The 16,832-nt window shown below is 39.8% G+C and overlaps 1 protein-coding gene across 1 annotated transcript; it reads right to left on the reverse strand.

Moving 5' to 3' along the window:
- Window positions 1–12,716: 12,716 nt before the first annotated feature.
- MRPL44 (mitochondrial ribosomal protein L44) lies at window positions 12,717–16,599 on the reverse strand. Its single transcript, XM_040567399.1, has 4 exons — window positions 16,318–16,599; window positions 15,693–16,161; window positions 14,533–14,711; window positions 12,717–13,397 (listed from the first exon to the last, which is right to left on the reverse strand). Exons 1-4 carry the CDS (start codon window positions 16,482–16,484, stop codon window positions 13,226–13,228), a joined length of 987 nt encoding a protein of 328 aa, XP_040423333.1. The 5' UTR covers window positions 16,485–16,599; the 3' UTR covers window positions 12,717–13,225.
- Between the last annotated feature and the right edge of the window lie 233 nt (window positions 16,600–16,832).

Genomic DNA, 16,832 nt, shown 5'->3' on the forward strand with positions numbered 1-16,832 from the left:
TCTAAGAACGTACATCTGGGAGATGAATAAGACATCCTCAGTTTGTCACTAGGATTGAGGTCAATAATATCCATTTTAAAGCAATTAACCCAGCAGGCTAAGTGATGTGGAAATTATCATGCTGAAAGACTAATGGGCTATTAAATCCATCTTGCTTCGCTACTGATGGGCATACAAAATTAATCCTGGGATTAGGTATATCGCATCTGTGGTAAACTGCTTCTGCAAGATTTGTATATGAAGAGTTTTCTGAAAAATGCTAAGAAAGATCACAGCAAGTTTATCTGATGGGAACATTCACTGGTATGCACTATTAAAGATTTGGTCAAGTGAGTATAAATTAACATGTCTTGTCCTGGCCTTATTTGAGCAGTATCTTTTTGTTAATGACTAGATACATTTCAGTAAACGATCAAAACAAAAGTCATAGTAATGTTCATACAAATCACTTTTTCTTGTTGACAGTTATTTAAATCAAGAAAATTTAACTGTGGGAAATGGTCAAACGAACATGATTGAATTACAGAAATGTTTTTATTTGAAATGCCATTTCCCTTTGACATTTCCCATCCACTGCTATAACATTAACATAGTAAGAAAAATAAAAGATGGATAGCCCTGCCTTTACACATAACAGCAGTTTGTAGGAAACAGGCCTTACAATAAAGGGAAAGGCGCAGCCACATCAGGTTGGTTGCTTTTTCGTAATGCACATTAGCGGTCTGTAATTTTTTTGGAGCAGCATGTTCTGGTAGTGTGATATATGCCTAAATCCTTTGGAGTAACGTGGGGTAGGAAGGGATTCTCAGTCACCACAGGGATGGAAGCCTGAGATTCAAAGTAGAAGCGCTGGCTCTCAGGATGACATGGAGGAGTTGGAAGACATCGGGTGAGAGGCATAAAACCAAGAGCTAGCAGAAGAGCAAGAAGTATCAAAAAGACCAAAAAATATGGACAGAAAAAGCAATTCTTCTTTAATTACCTCCTTTCATAGGGTATGACTTAGTGCATTATACCTGTATTAACAGAACAGCTTTTACACTTTTCTTGTGAGACAGGCTGAAGCTGTGTAGGGTCAGGTATCAGGCATTACTAGCAAGACACATACTCTTCTTTCTGCAAAGTAAACTAGAATTTTCCTACTAACTTGAACGAACCAGACTAGTTTTAAGAAGAGGACCATAAAGACGTAGAACACCTTTCTAAAGTTAGCACAAGAGATCAATGCCAGAGGTAGAAAAAAGCCCAAAGTCTCTTTGCTCTTATCTTGATGTTCTACTTCGGTGATAATTGCTAAGAATGAAGGCTGCACTGTAAATGATCATTTTGGTGAGCTTCTTGCAGCCATTAAGTTCTCCAAATTATTTTTTTAAATTGTTTGAATGAAAATAAAAAAAATAAAACGAACTTTTGCCTGATTTAAATCTATTACCATGTAGTTCAGTTGAATCTAATTGAAGTGTTGCAATGGGAAGGCCTGAGATTTCCCAGATGGACTCCCACCTAGCACTGTTATCCTGTATACTTCTCTCTCTTTTTCTCTTCATTGCCTCAAGTTAACTAAGCAAGTTACTTCTCTCTCATAGAAGTGCTTTCCTTATGCTTTCTTCATCTTCTACTTTTTTTTTCTTTTCATAAAGCTACTAAATTGTATATCTGTCAATAAAGTAAAAAAATAAGTTGTTACCCAATTTTAGCTTTTAAGCTTTTTTAGCTTTATTTTATTTTATTTTTAAACTTTCTAGCTAAAGTTACTCAGAGTGAGAAGCTTCTGTTTTATTTAATTTTTGTTGGCAGTCAGTAATTAAACACTGTGCTCTCCTGGCTGGACTGGAGCTACTAGGGGACCTTCTGAGTCTGCCTCACCTAAGAGTCCAACCATTTAACTGCCTTTAGATTTACAAGTTCCTTTAGGCATCATGCTCACTGAAGAACAGATTTATTATTATTTCTTTTTACAGTGGGATTTTCTTGAGTGCAGGATTGTCCGACCTCATAGTGCAATCCAGTCTGGTTCAGCAGGAGGTTTTCAAAGCCAGGGAGGCCGTTTCAGCTGACTGACCTGTTCCCTTTTCCATGGATTTTTTCCATTTTCTTAATTTTAATGAGAAATTTTGTTAGCTCAGGAGGCCTTATTCTCTTCCCGCTTCCTACCTTGGTCAGTAATGTTGAAAGGTCATCAATATTTCAACCTTGCCCCTTTATTTGACATAGTTCTTGAATTTCCATCATGCCTTAAGAGTACAAGATCATATTCCAGTTTGTAATCACAGACTAGGTAGTGGAAAGAACATGCCTATATACAGTTGCAGTGAAGGCAAAACATCTGTCACAGGGACATCTTGTATGTGAGGTGGTTGTATTTTATTTTTAAATTCATCCTTATAGTAAATGTTCCTTATTTTTAGGGTGTAGTCAATGCTTCTGTTGCTGATTCTGATTTGTATTTTTTTATCATTATTCTGTAAGTTTCTGTAGTTGATCAGTGCTTTATGAACTGCACCATAGGTCACAGGACTGCTTGAAAAAGGCTTTTTTTTATGATATGGCCTTTCAGAGAAAAATCCCAGAGGAGAGTGGAACCCTTTAAACTGAAAGGGGAGTATGTTCACACGTGACAATAGAAAATTCATAAGCAGCAATAGAAAAGTAATGGTGAGCCATACCAGAGTTTCCATTTACTGGGGCTGCCCATGGGAATGTTAGCAGTACATAAGGCAGCCTAGAGCCCGTAGGTAGAAGAGAGGTTGTGAAAATGATATCAATAAAGCTAGAAAGAGCCAAATGAATAAACTAGGAAAGAAAGAGCTGAAAGACAGGCCTAGGAGATGGAAAAATATTTGGTTCTAAATTAGAAGAGGACGAGAGATATTTATGTTCTGTCTAAACCACCAACAATTTCTTTATTATTCAGCTACCTAAATTACTAAATTGGGAAATATTCTACCAGCTCTCTGAACAGGAACAACTTAATTTTCACATTAATCTTCATATAGCGTAGCTTATTTCTTGAGCTATGAATGATATATTTAAAGCCCAGTGTATTTTCAGACTCAGGTCTTTAGTACCTCCTCTACTTGATGATGAGCATTTCCTGCCTGTTTTCTGTAAAACCCCCAAGGGAGTGAAGAGAGGCCTTTGTTCCTCTCCACTAATGAATCTAAATTATTGATTAGTCAGTCTAATTTGTGGAAACTTCTACCAGTTAGTGCTGTCTTAGAACTACCTTAGATTTGGTAAAAAGAATTAGAGGTAGTTTGACAAACATCTTCACAGGAGGACACGCAAAGTTAGAACAGAGACAAGTAACATTTTCAACTGTTTTTCTCTCATTTCCCTATGCTTTACAAAATGCACATGTTCTGCTGCAGACTTCCCTAGAATTTTAGTTCTATTAATAAATATCACTTGAAGGTTAATTTGTAGAACAGAATTTACTGTTGTGAGCAGACATCCTTTGGTGCTTGTGTTAATCCTGAAACAGTTTTTACAACTGTAATCTACATACAGAAAACAGGACAAAATTCTGTAATTCTCTGAGTCTTGCATTATTGTAGCAATGTAGGCCCATGATGTCAAGAGAAAGGAGAACACTAAGTCAATCTGAATATATAAAGAGAATGAGCTGAGTCTGAAATGCCAAGTCAAGCCATGAAATACTTATCATGCACTGAGAAACACTAAGGAGGTAAATACGTGACTCCAGTGTAGCAGTGTTTTAATTTTTATAAAAACAGGTGAACAAATGCAGTGAACAAATCAATCAGCATAAATATCAGAAAGACTAAAAGTCCTGGAAATATCAATTTGGATTTGAAGTGAGAAAAAAAGAACAATATCTTAGTGTAAAGTAATGATGGTGGCATGAAATAGGAAAATTTGGGAAACAGAGCTTTCAGATGCCAGATATTCAAATAGAAGAACAAAAGAAAATAAGCCACATAACATGAATATGGGAAAGCTCAGTTCTTTAATCACCCAGTTTCTGAAAAAAAATATTTAGAAGTGGACTGACAAAGGGAAACCTGATGCTTCAAATTTAGTTTAATTTTTCTCATTACTGTAATTTTTAAGTCTGAGATACTATCAAGATTTTTTTTTCCATGAATCCCTGAGAATTTGTCATGGGCAAACTGCAGTTCTGTTATTCAAGGAGGACAAGAGAAAAAGGCTTTGTCACTGGCAGCATTAACATGTTAGAAGAGCACTAACAAGACGCACAACAAACAAAAATCCCCTGGAGAACATAGTAAAGGTTAATGCAGTTGGAGTGAATAGATGTGGATAATCCTTGGTAACTGCAAATATCCTCTTAAGGGAGGTTTTCTGGAGGAGAGACCTAATCTCAACCCATACATGGGAACAATACTGCTAAGACTAATAATATTTTAGCACTTTCTATGCTATTTAGTTTGGAAGTAAGGGGCAAAACCTCTAATTGTTGTTTAGAATAATTAACTGAACATGAAAAGTAAATCCCCTGACATGTGGGTCTCCTGTACAGTCTGCTGTATGGCAAGAGCACCTTCAGTTCCTCTCCTTGAGCTGACTTTTCAATACTGCAAGTCATAGCTGCAGGTACAAAGAGATTAAAAAAAAAAAAAAAAAAAATGTTTCTTTCAAGAATGTAGTCTGATTTCATGGCAATGACATATATGCCTACTCTTTGAAAAAACATATGTGAATTTCAATTAAGAAAGCAGATTTTGAAAGTATTTGACAAATAGAAAAACTCTTTCCTAACCAAAAGGAAAAAGAGAAATACTTATCAGTGTTCGGCTTAACTAAAAAGACTTCACATGAAAAAGCAGCTGTCTTGATGACATAACAAAAATATTTAAAATGTAATGCTTACCTGCTTGAATAAATTAAAAAACAAAACAAAGCAATTAAAGCATGGTGGGCACAATAGTAAATAGTATTCTTTTCCGGTTTGGGACTGGAAAATAATAAGTGTTCAGAACAAAACCTTGTTGTTTTTGTTTGTTTGTTTTCTTTTTGTTTTCTTTTTTCAGTTTGGTTTGTGGACAGGGTATTTAACTGAAGAGACAGAACAAATACTCTGAAACAGCACACTGAAAATTTGGGGATAATGTCCATTCTGACCAATAGTTATTAAAGAGCAGTGCCTTACTGACACAGACACACAAATTTTAGAAATACAGCCACCGACATACAAGAGATTTTTAAGCAAAAGAAAAAAAAAAAGTTCCTCCATGGATGAAGAAAATAGGCAGTAAAGAGGAACCTGACAGTTAATAAATCATCAAAATATGGCAACAAAAATATTTCAGAAGCTATTAGCCAGTATAGTATTTCTTACAGCTTAGGTCTTTTAATCAAGTATCTCAGAACCGTTAGAAGTTGTGACACTGTCTGTATAGCTTCCCCAAAGCGAAGTTCACGTTGACCTTCCTAAGTTATTGAGATCCCCTTTCTGAATACACAAGTTTTTTGCATCCTGCTCCTCTATGTGTAGGGTTGTTTCTGACCTCAGTATTTGCTACTTAAGTTCCAGCTGGCCACTTTGTCAGATTCAACGTATTCTTGACCAGTTTATAAATATTGCCGTGATAGCACAGCTACCCTCCAGCTTAAATTTTCCCTCCCTGCATGTACTTGTGTGCAGGCAGATAAAGGCCTAGCTGAAACGTGCACGCATGTGGGCAGAAGATACAGCAGGCGTGTGCCCAGCGGGGCCGATCAGCTGTGGCTCAGCACCCCGCCGTTAGCTCTACCTGCAGGGCCCAGCCCGCCTCTTTCCCGATTCTGTGGGGATTACGAGCATAACCATGCTAAAAAAAAAAAGGAAAAACAAACAGAAAAAACACCAAAGCAATTTAAGCTCACTAATGATTAACAGAGAAAGGTTTCATGGTAGTTATTGAAGTTTCAGGTTTTACAGCCCAAAAAATCAATATGAGCTGACCTAGACATTAACCAGGGTAAAGTCTTGTTTTACGCTCCTTCTCTTTCCATCACTGACTGCTGCAGAAACCCACCCGTCACAGGGTTTAATTCTTTCTAGTTCATCCTCGTTACAGACCAACAGTCGATGAATGTTCAGAGCACTGTCCTCAGTCCCAGCTGTGCTCCAGAGCGCCCCATGTTTTCTGCCTTCAGGGAGAGCCCCTTAGCACTGCAGGCAATGGTCGTAACTGCCCTCGGTCCTCTCTGCAGGGAGTTTCATCCCCTTGTGTAGTGAAATCAGAATAACTCCTTGTCAGCATAAACTCTTTGGAATGACATCTTTGTATTGAAAGGATGTATTGATATGCTTCAAAAAAATCACCAGGCTGTTGCAGTGTGAAAAGTGTGCTTTGCAGGCTCCAAAAGCAGCCTGGTAAAAGTCAGCAGAACACAGCAGTGGATTCTGTCACTAAAACCAAATCCCTTCTGTGATTGGGGGGATTCATCTTTAAAGGAAAGTTTTGAAGCTTATCCCAAATTTTATCATACTTTAAAAAAAAAATATTTTTACCTAGTTCCTGATCCAGTTTTGGTTTACTAGAAAGTGATGATTATAGTAATCCAGTCAAGAAAGAAGGTCAAACTTATTTTAAATTGCCTGTTTTTTTCTCTCTTGGAGTAAGGAGATCAACCAAATTCAGTCCGGCCCATGATCATCTCCTAAATACTTGATCTTAAAGCCAGGCTTGCAGCAGGGAGTTGAAATACCCAACCAAGAACCGACAAACTCAGCAAGAATCTTTCAAAGAAATAAACCATAAAATGGTTTACCTACCTCTGAAACCAGGGAACAGCCAATGGTTTTGCTACTGGTCCAGACTTCCATGAAGTTTATCGGCCCGCCTCTATTAACGCTGCACACAGGCTGAGTCGGGAACCTTGTCTGCAGTCACAGGGCACCGCGTGGCTGCGCCGGTTCCCAGCGGCTGGGAGAACAAAACAGGCAGTGCCAAGGGCCTGGACGTGAAACTATGGGTGGGGGCATCTCACGCGTGTTCTTCCTAAAGTAGTAAAAGCAGCAAGAGGAGCAATAATGACTTCTCCTGACCTATGTGTGGATCCACTAGCTGTCAATGGGAATGTCATCGTCCCCACAAATGCTGTCTCCTTGGCTGGGCAATGCAGGGTGTTGAACGTGCCTGCCTGGTTGAAAACATGCTGAAAAAACATCTCACAATATCTGGCGGAGAAACGAAACATTTAACAAATATTTCCATTGCAGAAGAAACATAAAAGCAAAACTGAACTGTACTCTGGTATAATAAATAGAAAATGATGCTCAAATCACTCCATTCAAAAGCCATCAGCCCCCTAGTGAGGAGAGGCCGAGGAAATTATCCCAGTGGCCGTGCTGAGCTCACTGCCACAGCTGTGGCTTGAGGCGGGAGGTCTGCGAAATGGCATAAGCAGCCGTCAGCTACACAGATTTAGATTAGGCAACAATTTTATTTCTGGTGGGACTATAAATAATGTTATTTTGTAAACATTCTCAGCTCCTATCTCTTGAAATTAAAGAGAATAATCATCATTAGCATTCAACTAGCATTCAACAAATGAAGCCATTTTCTCTAGACTTTTCATCCTTAAAAATTTCTGATGTTTTAGTTATTTCTACAAATTTTTCTGTTACTTTGTCACCCTAAACATTGATCTTTTTGCCCTCTAGTGGTGGGAATGCTTCTCCCGGTCAGTCTTGCCACTAATCCCACACTAATTTTGAAACACCTGTTCAGTTTCATTAGGATTTTCTTAGTTACATAGGTAGTACTGCCTCCATGGGGGAGATGAACCACAAGAAGAGATTGCAGAATTATGTCTTTGAACCCTAAATCTCTGATGTTTCACTGGAGGTTTAGGTCTAACATAGGACAGTGGTGCTCCACTATTGTGCTTCCTTCAGCCTTAAAGAATGCGTAATGATTTTCACGTAGCTAGGTTAATTCTTTTTTTGATCTGGCAATATCCCCTGCTATACCTCATAATCACGAATCTGGATATGTTTCCCCAAAATGCCATCTCAGTGTCACAATGGAGCTGGTGTCAGTTAATGGTACTATGGAAGTGGTGGCATCATTCTCTAGTAGGCAAGTGAGCACAACGTTTTTTAAAGCTTCCAAACCTAGAACCTTTGCACACTCACCTCCCACACTGGCCAAAAGTGCTTCTTTTCTTTACAACGTGGAAATTTGCCAATGGCACTCTTTTCCCCTCCACCTAAGTATACCAGCCATAGGCTACAGAATGAGACAAGTACACCACCAACTGAAGATGGGATTTAATGGGTATTTAAATGTGTGTGGATCATGAAACTACAGTATCTGCTGACAGAGCAAGGAATTATAGCCAACTACCATCTCTCTACTGAAACATCTTGTATGAAATAGTGTTAAAAGCTTTTTTGAAGTTGGATATCAAAACATTCTTTCAGGATTTTTTTTTTTGGTGACACATGCAAGTTTTTAGGGTTAGACATGCTACAAAAAATTGGCCAAGTTATTTGAATGGCTATCGAGAATACCATTTTTTAAACACACACACCTACCTATTGATGCGATTAATTTTGGTGGCCTACACAGAGTACCAAAATGAAGTACTTTAAGTGGAAATCATGCCTTCAGGACAAAGAACAATAAACTGTGCGTGTTAGGTAATCATTAATCTCAAACATGTTAGTCAAGTTACCATAAAATAAATGTTGCTCTCATTTACATAAGCATCCCAGTCTAATTAGGGGAAGACATAGGACTGCAGAGCTACTGGGATGCCATGTAAGAGGAAACTTGCAAGCATGTCCAAAACTGTATGAAACTATGATCTCACTGGAATCAAATACAAATTCTGCCAACAACAATAAAAATTAGGATTTCTTCTGATAAAAAACAGTGGTACCAGAACAAGTGAGCACAACTGGCAATGAATACTTACAGAGGTAAGGCTTCATTTTTAATTTCCATATCAGAACAGTCAGGTTCTGTAATTGTTTCCAGCTGAAGCAGTAGGAGCAAAAGACCTAACTACTTTTAATCTGGAGCACCATCTGTTTAGGAAAAGGATCACTAAACTTAGCTATGATGGCGGTAGGTTGTCTCGATGGCTCAGGAGGCCCTTTATAATCATACAATACCTGCAGATACCATACTTGAACATACAAATAAAAGTTCAGTGACCAAAAAAAAAGTGTAGTCAAAGCATAACCACCACAGACTGACAGAAGCATTATATTTATTACACAAAAGTAGAAAGGATGATAATGTTTTACTTTCTCCCAACAGCTACCTTTTTTTTCCAGGGAAGCGCAACCCATTTTTAGGTGCACCACAATGAGCTGCAACGCTGCATCCTCCGGGATTTAGGAACAACAGCCAGCCTTCAATGCTCTGATTCTGTCACACAGATTAACTTGTTCCCCCTACACAACTGTGGTGCTCTGCAACAGTTGGCTATTTACTGACCAACTGGTGACCATTTTATTTTCCTAATTTATCCACAATTTCTTAGACAAGCTGAAATGGTAAACACACAGAACCGCTGCCATTGAATCAGTGGAATCAATTTGAAAAGATAAAAACAATCTGTCCTTGGATGCTCCCTTCTCTACAGTTAATGCGTCTCTGAATATTAAACTTCAAAGCCCAGAAGTACTTTAGAAGAGCAACTGAATAGTTTTGAGCCTGTTTAAAGTTTACCACAGTACTTGGTGACGCTGAGGACAAGAAAATGTAGGGCTTTTCTAACATTTCTGCACTGCAGCATCCGCCCTCCCAAAAAAAGAAAAACACATCTTTTGATGTTTTGAATTCTTTATGGCTTTTTATAGCACCAGAGTGCCAGAGCAACTTATCCTTATTTTTGATCTCTCATAAAAAGCAAGAGTTTGGTGTTAATTACAATAAAGCTTTAACTTTTCACTGACAATTTCAAACTTCAAATTAAAATACAATCACTTTACAGGTATCTCCCTGTTAATGTCCAGTATTGAAGTCACTGTGACTGTTAAAATACAAGAATTATTTCTGGACATTTTTAGAGAAAATTACAAAAAAACCCTGGTTATTGTAACCAGCAGAAGCTGCAGCTGTGAACAAGGAGATGCACAGAGCATTCAGTTGTGCTACTGAACAGCTCAAAACAGCAGCAAAAGCACACACTGAGAACAAGAAGTAACTTAATAAAAGAACATGAATGCACATTAAGAAGTTTTTCTTCTATTTGCTTAGCTGGCACTGATACAGTAGAACTTCTCTTAACTTTCTTTAAAGAAAGTCAGTTTTAAAACTCTTTCAAGAAAAAGACAGAATCTTGATGGTGGAGGGAGAAGAGTAACCTAAGGCCATTCACACATGTAGTTTGTTCAGTATTTGGGTAAAACCAAGTCTAGACCAAACTCAGCAGCAAAACTGCCATTGCCTTTAATGGATTAACAACTAGCGGTCCATTTATTATTATTTTTAAGTCTACTTATGTGTAAGCATATTTGCATCCTTATGCTCATTATTACAAAGATCAAGAAAGAAATTAAAGAAAAATGAAAAAGGGTTAGCATTATAGTACTGCACTTTTGTTAAAATGTAGCTGTTACCACACCTGTGACTTTTAAGTTAGCCCAGAAAGACTGGTATTTGTCTTCTGGTTTACTTTCAGTTAAGAAAAGATCTTCATTAGGAGATGTGGTTTGAATGGTGTCCTGGTTTCAGGATAAATGCAATTTATCCTGGTTAAAGGATAAATGCAATTACAGTAACAAATACCTATATCAGATAAAGTTAGTGTAGCACCCAGAAAGGCATAATCAGGGTTGACTCGAGATCATGTTAACCTATTACAAAATTCCATAAATGCCAGAGAACATGGCCTGTTCTGCTAAGTCAGTTTAAGAATATAATCATAACAATCATTGGTAAAACAAGTTGTTCAAAGGGTTTCAAGAATAAACTAACCTGATTCTTTTTAATTGGTTGATTATCGTCATGATGCTAGGTTTATTTTCCCTGAAAGATAAAACAGGATTTGAGGAAGGAAGGATCATTGGGAGATACAAATGCACTTGGGTCAGAACTCAATGCCTGGGTCAGAACCAAAGCAAGTAGCTTATAAAGTACTTTTCAGACCACAAAACTACCAGGGAATTCCATCAACAAACCCTGTAGCAGAAGAAAAGCTACCACTTTCACTGTCTACTTTTGAAGATACTTAATTCTGTAAATCTAACCAGTCTTTTAACATAGTGAGTTAGTGATACACACTTAGATGCCAGGACCTGAAGCACAGATACCGTATCAAATGCTTTTCTGATCTTTAGAAGATTGAAAATGGGACACGTTTTCTTGTATAAACTCCTTATTTTCCACTCACACCTCTATAACAAAAAAAAAGCCAACCTTTCTTTCCATGTCCCCAAACTGTCTTTCTCTTTGAACTCAAAACATTCCATACATATGTTACACAATAAATTGATTTATCTTACATTAAGCAGTTTCCTTCCAGCAAGGAAGGACTCAGTAATCCACTTATCCTAGGATTTATTCTCATATTCCAAACTGTGAAGCAACAGTAAGCAGACGCTAAATATTCTTTTAAGGTAAACTGACAGAATACTGTTTTTTCCTCTCTTAAAATACATAAATATATATATTTAAAATAGTAGGTAGATCAAACTTTGGATAAAAAAAAAAAAACAACACTACTGTCCTTTTAAAATAGGTAAAGGTAAGAGAAATACCTCATCTGAAAAACTAAAAATAGCCTAAGTAATTTCAGATTCAGCTATTATTCCCCTGGAATACAGTGACCTTACTGGCTATGGTTACGTAAGTGATAATAGATCACCCAGGTGTATTTTTTTTCACTTAAACACAAGCAATTTAACGCAAAATTTATGTTAGACTGATTTTTCTGCTCTCCTTTTTACATTTTAACTATCACTCATGGAATTTACCATGCCAGAATCTAAACAACAGATTTCACTGTGATCTAGCCACACTAAGTGTTGTATACGTGCTTCAGATGTATGGCACGACAAATAATAGTGAATGGCAGACAGGTGTTGGTTAGTTTTTTTCCCCCAGTCAAGTAGAAGAGAGCCAGATCTCATTCTCACTCCAGAGGCAGCAGGGAATGCAGCACCTGCAGTGTGCCAGAGCTGCTCAGCAGCCACAGCCGCAGCCTGGGACCTTTCACTGCTAAGCAACCTTCACACAAACACAAAATAAAACTGGTGTTTACAACGGGATAAGGCAGGAAACACTTCTTTAACCATTGTCCTACATTCGACTTTTTCCTTTCCTCCTCTGAGGGCTCAGTTGCAATTTGCAATGTCATCTCACTAAATTTTAAAGGAAACAATTCCAAGAGAGCCACACAGTCCTCATGTATCTGTCTCTCTACATGTTGTTTTCTGGTACACGTACTGAGTTTCTATTTAATAGGAACATTATGAAGGTACCTGAGTTGTTCCTCAGCAGCTTTTCAATCACTTGAGTTACACTGGAACAGATGCAGATGGTGAAAACAAACCAAACACCAATTTCACTGAATCCAATACCTTAGTCCTATGACCACTAACTCGGATCATCTAGTAGCCTAATATTACACAACGTTCTCCAATTTCTTTGAGCACAAGCCTTCATGATCCTTATTTTCCTTTTTACAAATTTTAAAATAAAAAATACATCCTCCCAGAGCATACTTGAACAACAGAAGCCAATGTGTACGGCAAATAAATGTTGCAAGCAGTAAGACCTCAAAAGTGCCATTTCCTTTTTTAATTGGACCACCAGTGTTAATACCACTGACGTCACATTTTACATTTTCACAAGGTCAGGGACAAATAAATCCAGATAGAACCCAAAGACCAATGCTGCATATTTAACTCACCTCATCTTATTAACAATACCCTCAATCAAAGCCCCAAGAAAGCTCACATAAAACCTTTTTCTACGTAGCGAAGTTCCTCAAGAGCAAGGACTTCGTCACATTATTAAACATCCTTAAGAACAGTCTCCCATGTTGTATGGAAAAACTTCTCAGACAGAATGCATACATTCAGAAAAAATGTACTTTTGTTGTTCAGGAAAATGACTGAATATTAAGCTTTATGTAGAAGGGAAAGATTACATTTATTTTAAAACTGTATTTAATTTGAAAATTGCATACACTTAAGATCAGAAAATTAAACCGAATTTTGCTTTCTGAAATGCATCTACATTTGCATGAAAGCCACTAATTCTTCAGAGAAACTAGAAGCGGCCTGTATTATCTAGTTACTGCTGATAGCCTTTTCAGCTGTCCACCCTTGTTTGGGTTTCGAGTAATCCCAAGGTCTCCTGTTCTCTGTATACCCATACAGCTTCCGCAGCGCCACGCGGGCAGCTTCTTCCTCTGCCGCGAGCAGCGTTTCACCAGGGCCTTCAGCGATAATCTTCTTATCACTTGAAAAAAAAAAAACAAAACATTTTCACATTTTCATCAAAATCCTGAGCACTACTGTACATCATGAATAAGAGCTGCTAGATTTTTTCCTCCACTGTCAGTGACTGCTGAAGGTAATTTCTATGTACACACACGAGTGTCAACATTTCCGCTGGCCTTTCCTGCACAGATAAGCGATTGGATATTCAGCAGCGGAAACACCAATCAGAAAGACATCCTCTTCCTGGAAGAACACTACTTTGTTCATTTAGACTCCTAACACGCTACTGATTGTTTACAGTGTTCAATTTCTGCTAGCCCTGTTAAAAATATGCAAATTTGTTATTTTGGTCAGCTTAAACAAACATTCTTTTCTCCTCCCCTGGTAAGAAAGCATTTTAGGAATTCTTCCGAAGGATTCACAGAGAAGTTCTCTGTGTTAGGAGTTATGCATTCAGCTCTGTTTAATCAACATCTATAGGCACTGAATAGGAGCGTTTCGTGGAGGGACACAAGAGATTCCAGGAAAAAATGCAAAGTTCTTTTTCTTATATATATATAAGATAAATCTTAGAAAACATATGAACTGAAGCGCGGTAATTCAGAACAGGTTAAGGCAATCTTCCCAAGTGCTCATCCGTAGCTCATGTAGCAAAGCAACACCGTGGGCTAGGAAGCAGGAGGTCCTATCCTGCTCCAGAGGAACAATGTTTCCACCAGGCAACACACCTGGGCAGGCCCTGACCACGCTCACCAGGGATACCTGGCACGTACGTTTTGTCTGGGCAGAGACACTCCTCTTGCTTGGTTTCTAATGCCATGATTTGACCCCTATGTAAAAAGCTCTAGAATGTAACGTTAGCATCTGTTCAGCCCTTCCGCCCTTGGTATCTCTTCACCTTGACAGTCTTCTGTCCTGACTCTCGGGTGCATCTCGTTTAGACTTCAAGGCCCTTTAGTACAAGACAGTTTTGTTTTTTACTACAGCAAGGCACTAACAATGTGTAAGTGGTTGATTTTAGATAGAAATCACTGCGTGGTTTCTTTTCTCTAACTTGGCCAAAGAACACAAGTAAAAAAGTAAAAAGACCATCTTCCCTCCTTCCCTCTCCCCGAGCTTAACTCCATTTCACTTTGCATTAGTATTGTACTAACCAGTACAGGCCAACGAAGTACAGCGGAAGAACTGTGGTGGCTCCCAGCTGCCTGGTAATTCTTGGCTCTGGAGAAGAGATATTCCTCTTGGTCAACTCTTCCACTAGTAAGCCCATGGGATTTACAACTTCCCAGATCTCAAACAGGTCTTTTCCAATCAGATGGGGAATTAAAAAATCCTAAACAAAAAAAAAAAGAATTAGAAGTTACAATCAGTGGGGAAGGGAACAAAGGCTTTAGCTTCTACGGTCTGCTAATAAAAATCCAATATGAAGAGGCACTAATGCACTCGACAGTGAAGAGCTGAAAGGAATGATCAAACCCCTCCGCTCCATGCCACAGCCAGGCAGAGCCATCCGCGTTACTGAGCTCAGCAGCACTGGTTCTGCTTCGGCCTTGCACTGCACGCAAAGGGACCCACTCACATGTAAGGAAGGAGCAGCACGGGCCTGGGAGGGGCAGACAACACCCCCGTTCAGCTCTGAGCACCAGATGTGCTATTCAGCACGTTTAGTAGAAACAAACCCCAAGCTGTACTTCTGGAGGGGTCTGCAAAGAGGCTGGAGGCACCATGCAGCCCCAGAGGATGTGCACTCGATCTGATCACTGCTCCTACACAGCCCCTGGACTCTTGTGTCAGATATTCTCACAAACATTCCTCCATTGCAAAACTAGAAATAAGTGAAAAGGACACCTGAAAGGGAAGCAGCTCCTAAAACTACCTTGTTACACTGCATTTTAGTCGAACTTTCTTGTATTAAAAGATTTTTAGGTGTTTGCAACAGCAGCTTTATATTAAATATAAATAAAGATTGAAAGCTACAAAATATTCTTTAAAACTGAAGGTGTATGTGACCTGAGGTAGAGTAGTTTCATTATTTGGTAGGGTAGCATAGCGCATGGAGGATAACACTTTCCTCTAGCAAGTGGCAGCAAGTATTATAATACCACTGTTATAAACCATCATAAATACATCATTTTATGCATCTGACCAACCCTTTTTTTTTAAAAACAAAAAACAAAAACACAAACCTCTCTGAATCTCTGCCATCACAGTATAGGCCAACATAATTTTTGCCTTTTTTCCTGTAACTTTTGAGACCCTTAGACGTTATTAGGATTTTTATCAGTGAAAAAAATAACCACAGGCGATGACTTACCCTGACAAAGATGCCCGTTTTCTCAGGCCCGCTGCTGTTGAGCAGCGCTCCTACGACAGCGAAGAACGTCCTGTGCAGCACGTCTGGTGGGACGGGGAACTGTGCGCAGAGCGTCAGGTCCTGCACAGACAGGTTCTGAGCCACGTAAGAAACGAGTTCCTGGCCGGTAAGGAAATCAACGAGCGCTCCTATGCCCTGGGCAGGTAAATCCGGATAGGCACCTCCAAAGCAGCGCGCCAGGTAAGAGCGTGAGAAGGACTGCCCCTGCTCGGAGAGCTGACTGTTATCGCGGAGGTTAAGGGCAACCGTTTCTTTGGCTACCCCGAGCTCTCGGCGCTTCGCCTCTTCGCTTTCAATGTAACAAGAATTTACAAACGCGGTTTTGAGAAGATCCAAAGAAAAATCTTCCTGGAGCCGGTGGCTGAAGGCTTGTATCTCTGCGTGGTAATCCCAGCCGGGCTTCTCGGACCTACGGGCACAAGAGAGCAAATTCAGAAACAGAAGAAGCTACCGAAAGCAAAGGCAAGCCAGGCTTATTTCTGAAGATCGCGACCACCGTTTAAGACCCCCGGCACTCCCGTTCGCGAGCGGGCCCGGCCCCCTCACAGCGCCCGCCGTCCCTCACCGCCGCTGCGGGGGCGCCTCCAGCCGCTGCTGCTCCAGGTAGGCGCGGAGCCACCGCTTCTTGGCGCGGGGCGGAGCGGGGCCGTGCGCGGCCCGAACGACCCCGGCACCGGCCGCAGCCAGCAGCCGCCGGGACGCCCTGATGAAAGCCCCCAGCCCGGCGGCCATGATGGGGCGGAGGAAGGAGGCGGCCCGGCGGGGAAAGGCGCCCGGTCCTGCCCGCTGCCGGCCGGAATGGGTCCGGGCACAAACGGGCCGGGCCCGCGGCGGGAACGCTGAGGGGCGGCTGACAGGGCTGAGGGGGGTAGGGGAAGTATTGCTGTCCCCACCTCCCCCCGTGTTAGGAACTCATTTGCAAGACAAAGTTTTTTTTTTTTTTTTTTTTAATTCCCATAAAAGAAGCTTCATTTATTTATTTTTCCTGTTACCTATACATGTCTTGGTAAAAAGCAGTAGTTCAAGTAGCACAGCTCTAGCTTAAAGGCAGTGGTATAAAATTAATGAAAGTACCAAGAA

The sequence above is a fragment of the Cygnus olor genome, chromosome 9 (assembly GCF_009769625.2).
Source record: "Cygnus olor isolate bCygOlo1 chromosome 9, bCygOlo1.pri.v2, whole genome shotgun sequence".
NCBI classification, from domain to species: Eukaryota; Metazoa; Chordata; class Aves; order Anseriformes; family Anatidae; genus Cygnus; species Cygnus olor.